The sequence below is a fragment of the Schistocerca nitens genome, chromosome 3 (genome assembly GCF_023898315.1).
Source record: "Schistocerca nitens isolate TAMUIC-IGC-003100 chromosome 3, iqSchNite1.1, whole genome shotgun sequence".
Classification (NCBI taxonomy): domain Eukaryota; kingdom Metazoa; phylum Arthropoda; class Insecta; order Orthoptera; family Acrididae; genus Schistocerca; species Schistocerca nitens.
Window position 1 is genome coordinate 127284758 of NC_064616.1, and position 10531 is coordinate 127295288.

Below are 10531 nucleotides of genomic sequence, written 5' to 3' on the forward strand. Positions count from 1 at the left end.
GCCACACCGTATTTGTCGGCAGCGACTAGTAACTGCGAGTCCAGGCTCGCCAGCTGCGGGCCACGGAGGGTGTACGTGTACGTCGGCAGCTCCCTCAGCACCGGCCTGTTCACCTCTGTGATGTTGATGAGGCCGCTGCTGGACTCTGCCGTGTCGTGGCGGAACATTGCAGCAAACACAGGGCTCCCGGCAACGAGGATTGCACTGTGCGCCACCAGCTGCTTCTCCCCCACCACCAAAGTCATGGTGCCACCCTCCCCGGCATCCAGCAGGGCGCCCAGGTGTACAGGTGTGTTCTGCTGAGCTTCCTTGCCGGCTGCCATGGGAGTCAAATCTTATTAAAGATACCCGTGTGGTACAAGAAGTTATCAACGCGGAAGCTGAAGCACAAAATCCCGACGCACACCTTCACACTGAAAACAGTGCAGTAGTATGTAGCCATCATTTCACCAGCTGAAAGTACTCTCTCGAAAATCAACTGCGTCCATGAAGGCATTATGCTACTTGGTGACCACCTCTGTGGTTAAACAATTGATTCCAAAATGTATTAGGATACTGCGCCACCATGTTAGAGCAATTTTTCATGTTATTGATCAGCAAAGTAGCTGGCTGTCCTCTTGTGGGCATTTGATACAAAATGAAACTGTCTCCCATAGCAACATATCCAAAGATGAAGCAACTTCCTATCAAATGTGATTGTAAGTGATAAAGCCTTTTGGGAGAACAAACATGTTTTGGAAACTGAACTTCAAAAAGCAAGTCTTGGAAGTCCCAAGAAAACGAACATTGGTCACATGAGCACAGAGAGAAGTTTCAGAGAATTCTTTCATAAAATATGTTACATCCAGAATTTTCTTTTATCACAAATATAGAAACTGGATCTGCAAATCCGCTAACTGTTGCAGTGTATACAGTAAGTTCAGGGAAGAAAGTCACTGATGGTTGTAAATCATTGAGGAGTTTCCATTGTCGTTTATCACAAATATAGAAACTGGATCTGCAAATCCGCTAACTGTTGCAGTGTATACAGTAAGTTCAGGGAAGAAAGTCACTGATGGTTGTAAATCATTGAGGAGTTTCCATTGTCGAACATGGTCCCTCGACCAGGATTTATTTGATCCCAGGTATTGAAAGTGAGATGATGATTCATAGAAAAGTTCAGTAGCAGAATTAGATTTCCTGTCATGGTTAGAACTATAAGTGAAATGTACCTTGCATCAACTTTTTTCTGTAATTGGATTCATCACAGCACTTGCATATTTCTTATTTGAAATATTTTGTGCAGGCCGTGCCGGACTACATTAATAAAGGTTGAAAATTGTACTGTGTAATACATAACTGCGCTTCATTTCTATTACAGACAATCGGTTTGATCACAAATCTGACAATCCTTGAATCAGTTGTAACAAAATAGGATATGCCAACAGGTGTATACAGTTATTATACTGAGTGTCTTATAAAACCATATTTTGACCTTTACATACATTATAGGCAGTGTGTCACGTAATATGTTCCACTTCAATGCTTGCACAGTTGCAATACATAGTGAAACTCTGTTCCATGTAATACGTAACAGTGATGTAATGTAAACATCAAACAGATTAAGGACTGCCACAACTTCGACTGACTTTTGCAGACATTCTTAATAAAATGTTACCCTGGCATAAGTCATTTTTGTTTTGACAGATCTCTTCACAGTTTTACATGCAAGAGGGGGGGGGGGAGGCGGCAGAGGGATGGGGGAAAGGGAAAAGGAGAGAAAATTGAATATGTAGAGGGATAAAGGGAGGGTGGAGAGAAGAGGGAAGTGCCGAAAAGGCGGTTAGGCAGTTAGGGGAAAGAGGGGTTACGGGAGAGGGAGAATGCCAATGTGGAAGGGGGGGGACGAGCAACTATCAATGATGCATTGAACACAATTATACTCTAATCCATGGGCACTGGTGTTCCACAGGTAAAGTTTGACACGGGATAAAGCTCCACAGGATGTGGATCTGTCTCGCTGAGTGCACTGTAAAGACATAAAAGTTGCTGATACTAATTTGAGACAGTTTATCAACAGAAAATTCTAGTCGGCAGTTGACACACAGTTACATTTGAAGACTAGCTCAGCATCAAGTATGAGTACTAGGTGGACAAGAAGAGATTTAATGATATAAACATGAGCATACCATACAATTCCTCACGAAAATTGGCGCCTCTGGATTCAGGACATGTTTTTCGTCTCTCTTGCCCTGAAATGGAAATTTGAAGGATAACACCCCATTAGGTCGTGTATCGACCTCCAGGTTGCTCACTTAAGAATGATTCTCGAAGCTTTGTAAGATACCATTCAGCTGACTGGTATCTCTCGGCAGGTATAAGGTGGTTGAAGTCTATAGTCATCTAAGTGATGAATTCCTGGTGCTCAAACAAAGCTATGACCATTCGCACTGTCATTTGTGTTAAATATTTTGTCCTCTTCAGTACAGCGCCCCAGACACTTAAGAAATAGTCTAGGATGGGTCACTCAAGTGTCATATTACCAATTTCTCTGTATTCTGATCAACTTTACCAATGCACTGCCAATGAATAGGTCTGCTACCTGATACTACTGGCCTTATGTGATTATATTTGATATCCTTCACCCTTATATGTGACTTGACTGATAACAATATCGAATCACTGATGTCACAAGATGTTTTCAGCGTATTGTGAAATGCACAATTTAACATTTTAAAGCAAGTTGTCGTGTTTGAACAACTTCAAAATTTTATCAAGTAACAATCGAATTTGGTGCAGCTTTCAGCTCTTCACATGAAGTTCTCAATAGATGCCTAAGAAATTGAATTGCCTGATAGTTCATTAACAAACTTGAACATACAGGGTTACAGTGTTTCTTACCTGAGGTAAAATGCTTCAGATGTTACGAATTACTGCATTTACGTGACAGCCTTGGTCTGTGGCTTTCCGGATAGCATGTGACAACAGGGAATTGAGTTTCATACGACTTAATTACTTGTGATACATGGTGTCTGTTACGAGGTATTTCACAGAAAAGGACCATCTCCATGCCAATGTCGACAAATCATAGGCTGATACGTTGACATGTAGTCAGTCATTTCTCTAGTTCCTTCCAAGTGGCATTGGTAATCATCACCTACCGCTCCCTCCCTGGCTGCGCCACTCTTCGGCGGGTTTGTGCTTGGCTACGATGAGGCCCCAGCCTTTGCAGTATTTTCCCCTTCCGTGCTGCATCTCTCTCCCCTCCCGGAACATGTCTGGGGTATTATTTCGAATGTTCTGCATTCTGACGCTGACTTGCTAACAGTCTCACCTTTGTTTTTCACTTCGTTTTGCTTTCTTTGTTTCCCCTACTCTCGCTCCTCCGCTTTGGCGTTTGAGGATCCTCTTTTTCTTCTCCCTCCCTGTGCACTCCAGAAGGCCAGCCCACATGCCTGACATGTAACGGGTGACGGGCTTACGCGTAATTCCCAGCCTGGGTCGACAGGGTTTGCACATACCCACTGGTACAAGCCAGGCCCAGGAAGGGGTGATTGCCTGAGCTGTAACCTCCCCAAATTGCCTATTGGCCCCTCTGTCAGGTGTCCAGGAGGTGTGCCTGTGGTGTGATCAGTCACCTGAGGTGGGTGCGCCATATTTTTAAGCGAGCTCCCAGTTGAAAGGAGTGCGCCATTGGAGACACTGGCAATCACAGGGGATTTTCTCGCAATGAGTCAATCATCTTCCCACTCCCGTCCACAAAACGTAAACGTAACGAGGCCAATGATTCCAAGACCCTTCCTGCTGTACCACACTTCCCCGTGGTCTCACCTACTGAAGATTCAGTCCTTTGCCACAGTAAATCCGTTTATTATTCAGAATGGTGTACATGCAATTGCTGGCCCTGTGAAATCCTGCTCTTTTACAGAGTGGCACTTTGCTTTTGGAGACTACTTCGAATTCTCAAGTACTACTAGTACTACTAGTACTACTGCTGCTACTACTACTACTACTACCACCACCACCACTACTACTTACTGCCTTGCTTCTCCACAGCTATCCTGTTCGTGTCGAGGCCCATAAAACTTCGAATTCTTCCTGTAGTGTAATTTACACCAGGCCCCTCGACAGTCTAACAGAGGCCGAAATACAATCTTACCTCTGATTAGGGTGTCATTGCCATTACTCGTGCAATGAAAAAGGTTATATCTCCTTAGTGCCCATCTGCACTCTTTCTTACATTTGATGGAGTGGTGATATCGTCAAAGCTCAGAGCAGGCTATGCAATTATCAGTCTGGCCATACATACTGAACCCAATGTGTTGCTATGAGTGCCATACCACTGCCTCTCAGGAGTGTCCAGTGTACCTTCATGAGCAGGCTGTAACAGATCTAGGTAAAGGAAAAGGTGCCTTATCCAGTTGTTTGCAGGGTTTGCGACTAGCCAGTAACTTGTATTCTTCTGTCTGGTACCAATAGTTCTGTTCTTGTTAGTCCTCGCTCTATGAAGGATATTTCCATGCAGAAATGCGACCTCCAATTCTGCTTTGAGGTTGTGAAATCGCCCAGTGTCAAGGTAGCATCGCCATCCTCCGCCCTCCCCCCATATGGCTGTGCAACAAGCTGTCAAACTCTAGCCTCAAGGCGTGAATCTGCCAGATATACAACCAGTAGGCTGGAAAGCATAGTAGTAGTACTCCTGTGAAGACTTCCTTTGTCCCTCCAACCAAACAAAACCAGTCTTCATCCAACCGAAAAGGCTCTAAGAAGTCAAACGGTCTTATCCTTAGCCACCTCCAAGATCTTCTTAAACAGTGTTGACACATACCTTAGCTTGTCCAGCTTCCTTGTCGCCGGTGCACACCACCAAATGTTTCGGTGCTGGACTCCACAGACTGACTGCACAAGCAAGCTGATGATTCTGTGGACCCCATGGAGCAGGATCCTCATGCTTCTGTGCCCTGTAATAGTGCCTCTTCCCCAGCTGTAACTCGGTAGCTGCTGAGGTGACACCCCTGTGTCTCTTAATCACGACTATACTCCAGTGGAACGTTTGCGACCTTCGGTCCCACAAATTTACGGCTGCTTTTAGCATTGCAGCGTCCCCTTCTACACTGTCTTCAGGAAATGAAATTGTGCTCTCCCAGCCACTTTGAGCTTTCACATTACTTACCCATTCGTTTTGACCTTCCCCCTGAGGTCGGCATTCCATCTCAAGCAATACAGGATGACCTTCATAATCATGCCATCTCCTTGACTACCTGTCTCCAAGCAGTGGCAGTTTGCCTTTTCCTTCCTCACCTGACGTTATTCCCCTCTGTACTGCACATGTCCCTCCATCATTCGCTGTCACCAGGGCAGAATTCCTTCAATTTATTGGGAAACTACCTCCCCTATTTTTGCCACTCGGTGACTTCAATGCACATCATCCCCTTTGGGGTTCTCTCAGGACCTGTTGCAGAGGTGCCCTCTTGGCTGACCTCCTTCACCACCTTAGCCACTTCTGCCTTAACACTGGAGCACGCACTTCCCTTTCTGACTCCTCACAGGCATATTCCCATTTGGACCTATCCTTCCGCACTGTCCAGCTTGCCCATTGCCCTCAGTGGTCTGTTCTGACACATACTCAAGAAACCATTTCCCGTGTGCTATCAGTTTGCTGGCTCCTACCCTATCTACATGCATGCCCAAATGGCAGCTTCCCAAGGCTGACAGGCAGCTTAACTCCTCCCGAGCGATCTTTGAAGAAAGAGATATACCCAGTTGTGATGACCAGGTGGAATATTTAACAAATGTTACCCTTACTGCTGCAGAACGTTAAATTTCCTGTGCGTCCTCTTTACCACGTCTTGTCCCAGTCCCTTGGTGAACTGAGGCATGCTGTGACGCAGTTAATGCATGGAGACGCGCTCTCCACGTTTTTAACTGCCACCCTACGCTGGAAATCTGCATTCATTGTAAACAGATGTGTGCTAAGTATCTTCGCGTTCTTCGGGATAGTAAGAGCTAGCTGGATTTCATTCACTAGTTCTTCTAACAGACACCTTCCCTTTCGTGTGGGTCAACCTCCTAAGGCTCTCTCGAACCACGATCCATTCCCAAATTTCCGGCCAGTCGGTGACGATGCCATCGTGGACCCTATTGCTATCTCACACTTAGGTCCGCCATTTTGCGGACGTTTGAGATCTTCCCACTATTAACCTGCCTTCCTCCATTGGAAACGATCGGAGGCAGCTCAGGCAGTAACTTCTCTTCTCCAAATTGTGAGTGCTGCAATGCCACATTTACTACAAGGAAGCTAGATCATGCTCTGTTCATCCTGATCCTCTGCCCCAGGTCCAGACGCCATCCACATTCAGATCTTGTATAACCTTTCTCTTGCAGGCAGCCACTTTCTGCTTAACACTAACTACTGTATCTGGGCTGAGGGCACATTTCCTGGCACTGGCGTGAAGCCACAGTCATACCTATACCTAAACCTGGTAAGAACAAATACCTTCCTTCTAGCTACCGCCCATCTCTTACCAGCTGCGTTTGCAAGGCGATGGAACGTTTGATTCATGTCTGGATAGTGTGGTGGCTCGAGTCTCGCCATTTGCCAACGAATGCACAGTGTGGATTTCGAGCAAGGTGTTCTGCAGTTGACCATCTCGTTACTTTGTCCACACATCATGAATGATTTTCTGCAGAAATCCCAGACTTGATGTTTCTATTTGGAGAAGGCTAAGGAACCTGCTGAAGAACTGGTATCATCTGTATTCTTTACAAGTGGGTCTTCTGTGGGCGCCTGCACTGTTTCCGTAGGGCATTCTGACAAGACTGAGTTTGCAAGTTGCGTGTGGGTTCTGCCCTGCTGGACACCTTTATCTTGGAAAATGTTGTGCCTCAGGGCTCTGTCCTGAGCGTCGTCCTCTTTGCTATCGCCATTAACACCAATGCCCTGTCCTCCACTGGGCATCTCTGGCTCTTATTGTTGACAATTTTTCTGTCTGTTGCAGTTCTCCACCGACCTGTCTCACTGAGCGGTGTCTTCAGCGCTGTCGTGATCGTCTTTGTTCCTGGAGCATCGGCAACAGCTACAGAAAGAAATGCCATATTCGTCTCAGTAGTTGGTCTCTAGCGGAATGGACAGGGGACTCCTTACTACCTATGAAGCTTCAATTTTTGTTGAACAACTTGACGATAAGTTAGGGGAAGTGACAGCGCTGTCAAAGATCAGAAGTGATGTAGTCTTGATTCAGACAGCATCCCCAACCCAGTCCCAGGCGTTACTCGCTTGTGACAGACTGGGTGATACTCCTGTTTCTGCTACTCCTTATGAAAGCTTCAACTTGGCCCAGGGGATTATTTTCCATCGTAACCTACTCCTGCAGTCTGACAGAGCTCCGCGTCAATGTAGACTAGTGGGGTGTTAATTTCATCCAACGCATTTACAGAGACCCAAACACAACATGGTTGCTACCGGTGTCTTCATCTTGGTCTTCGAGGGTGATTCAGTGCCTGAACGGGTGAAAGTGATAGTTTACCACTGTCACATTAAACCATACATCCCTCCCCCCTTGCGGTGCTATAAGTGCTGGAAATTTGGGCACATGTCTTCCCACTGCACTTCCAGCACCACGTGTCGAGACTGTGGACGTCCACTGCATCCAGACACTCCCTGTGCACCTTCTCCCACTTGTATCAACTGTGTAGAGCAGCACCCCACCTGCTCGCCAGACTGCACAGTACTCCAAAAGGAGCGGAAAATCATGGAGTAAAAGACCTTGGACTGGTTGACTTTCAAAGACACTAAATGTAAATTTGAAGGATAACACCCCATTAGGTTGATGTCCACATACGCTGCAGCTACATTACCATCGCCATAACAAGTTCGTTGTCCCACACTCTGCCACGAACAGTGGGTCCTCCGGGCCTCCAGAGTACATCTGCCCCTTGGTGGTAGGGAGAAAATCTCCTTCCATTGCTCTCAAAGTACCTACTTCAGGGGCAAGGCCCCCCAAACGCAGAGAACATCAGTTCTCTCCCCCAGCCAGAGAAGCTACAGCCTCCTTCAGCTCCTATAATGTGGAAGGGGTACCTTGGGACCCCCTCTCCCAAGGTCTCCACTAATGCCACAGCGGACACTCTCCAGTGGCTAAAGAAACCAAAAGCTGCTGGATGAAGAGCTTCATGGACTTCCTCCATGCCTGAAGCTACTTCAGAGAAGTCCTCCCAGCAAACCCAAAAAGAGGTCTGCTAAGAAAAATGACCCTCTAGTAGCCCCAACACCACCACTTCCTACCAATTCTGCACCTGCTGGTGAGGTGGAGATCTTGGTGTCCCCTAAGGTCCTGGATCTCACTGATGCCTCATCCACAGTAGGAATGGATACAAATACTAAATCGGTGGCAGAGGTGTCACCGCCCTCCTTCCATGCTTCATGCCTTCCCATCCTCAAGATAACGTCATCTTCCAGTGGCCCCCCCTGTGGGTCCGGGGTAAGAATAGGCCCGAGGTATTCCTGCCTGTCGTAAGAGGCGTCTAAAAGGAGTCCCTCCCCCTCAAGGGGGTAGTTAGCGCCTGCGTCCGGAGACGGACGGTTCCACGACCTCTATTTGCGGTCATTTTGCTTTTTCACTTATCGTTTCTTCCTTTCTTTGGTTGGTTCCTTTCTTTGCTCTTCTCCACCACACTGTCTTCCTTACTCTTTCCCCTGCGTAATCTCCTTGCCTTCTCATTGCCTTCTTCTCCTTGCCTTCTCATTGCCTTCTTCTCCTTGCCTTCTCATTGCCTTCTTCTCCTTGCCTTCTCATTGCCTTCTTCTCCTTGCCTTCTCATTGCCTTCTTCTCCTTGCCTTCTCATTGCCTTCTTCTCCTTGCCTTCTCATTGCCTTCTTCTCCTTGCCTTCTCATTGCCTTCTTCTCCTTGCCTTCTCATTGCCTTCTTCTCCTTGCCTTCTCATTGCCTTATTCTCATTGCCTTCTTCTCCTTGCCTTCTTCTCCTTGCCTTCTTCTCCTTGCCTTCTTCTCCTTGCCTTCTTCTCCTTGCCTTCTTCTCCTTGCCTTCTTCTCCTTGCCTTCTTCTCCTTGCCTTCTTCTCCTTGCCTTCTTCTCCTTGCCTTCTTCTCCTTGCCTTCTTCTCCTTGCCTTCTTCTCCTTGCCTTCTTCTCCTTGCCTTCTTCTCCTTGCCTTCTTCTCCTTGCCTTCTTCTCCTTGCCTTCTTCTCCTTGCCTTCTTCTCCTTGCCTTCTTCTCCTTGCCTTCTTCTCCTTGCCTTCTTCTCCTTGCCTTCTTCTCCTTGCCTTCTTCTCCTTGCCTCCTTCTCCTTGCCTCCTTCTCCTTGCCTCCTTCTCCTTGCCTCCTTCTCCTTGCCTCCTTCTCCTTGCCTCCTTCTCCTTGCCTCCTTCTCCTTGCCTCCTTCTCCTTGCCTCCTTCTCCTTGCCTCCTTCTCCTTGCCTCCTTCTCCTTGCCTCCTTCTCCTTGCCTCCTTCTCCTTGCCTCCTTCTCCTTGCCTCCTTCTCCTTGCCTTCTTCTCCTTGCCTTCTTCTCCTTGCCTTCTTCTCCTTGCCTTCTTCTCCTTGCCTTCTTCTCCTTGCCTTCTTCTCCTTGCCTTCTTCTCCTTGCCTTCTTCTCCTTGCCTTCTTCTCCTTGCCTTCTTCTCCTTGCCTTCTTCTCCTTGCCTTCTTCTCCTTGCCTTCTTCTCCTTGCCTTCTTCTCCTTGCCTTCTTCTCCTTGCCTTCTTCTCCTTGCCTTCTTCTCCTTGCCTTCTTCTCCTTGCCTTCTTCTCCTTGCCTTCTTCTCCTTGCCTTCTTCTCCTTGCCTTCTTCTCCTTGCCTTCTTCTCCTTGCCTTCTTCTCCTTGCCTTCTTCTCCTTGCCTTCTTCTCCTTGCCTTCTTCTCCTTGCCTTCTTCTCCTTGCCTTCTTCTCCTTGCCTTCTTCTCCTTGCCTTCTTCTCCTTGCCTTCTTCTCCTTGCCTTCTTCTCCTTGCCTTCTTCTCCTTGCCTTCTTCTCCTTGCCTTCTTCTCCTTGCCTTCTTCTCCTTGCCTTCTTCTCCTTGCCTTCTTCTCCTTGCCTTCTTCTCCTTGCCTTCTTCTCCTTGCCTTCTTCTCCTTGCCTTCTTCTCCTTGCCTTCTTCTCCTTGCCTTCTTCTCCTTGCCTTCTTCTCCTTGCCTTCTTCTCCTTGCCTTCTTCTCCTTGCCTTCTTCTCCTTGCCTTCTTCTCCTTGCCTTCTTCTCCTTGCCTTCTTCTCCTTGCCTTCTTCTCATTGCCTTCTTCTCATTGCCTTCTTCTCATTGCCTTCTTCTCATTGCCTTCTTCTCATTGCCTTCTTCTCATTGCCTTCTCTGGTCTCCGCCTCGGCGTTTGAGACACTGTTCTCTCTCTCTCTCTCTCTCTCTCTCTCTCTCTCTCTCTCTCTCCTTTTTCCTCTTCTTCCTTCCTCCCTGTGCGCGCCTGAACGCCGACCCACGCGTTCGCACGCGTAGCCGGTGACGGGGTAACGCGTAATTCCCCGCCCTGGGTAGACATGTAAGGCACGCGCGTACCCCCTGGTAAAGGCCAGGCCCGGGGA

General features: G+C 47.6%; 1 protein-coding gene across 1 annotated transcript; it reads right to left on the reverse strand.

Moving 5' to 3' along the window:
• Positions 1–8870: 8870 nt before the first annotated feature.
• Positions 8871–10226, reverse strand: LOC126249099 (uncharacterized). The gene has a single exon (XM_049950750.1). The coding sequence runs from the start codon at positions 10224–10226 to the stop codon at positions 8871–8873; it is 1356 nt and encodes a 451-aa protein (XP_049806707.1).
• Positions 10227–10531: the final 305 nt, after the last annotated feature.

Excerpts from the sequence above, each read along its gene's own strand:
- LOC126249099 (XM_049950750.1), bottom strand. The coding sequence starts at position 10,226 with ATGAGAAGAAGGCAAGGAGAAGAAGGCAAGGAGAAGAAGGCAAGGAGA.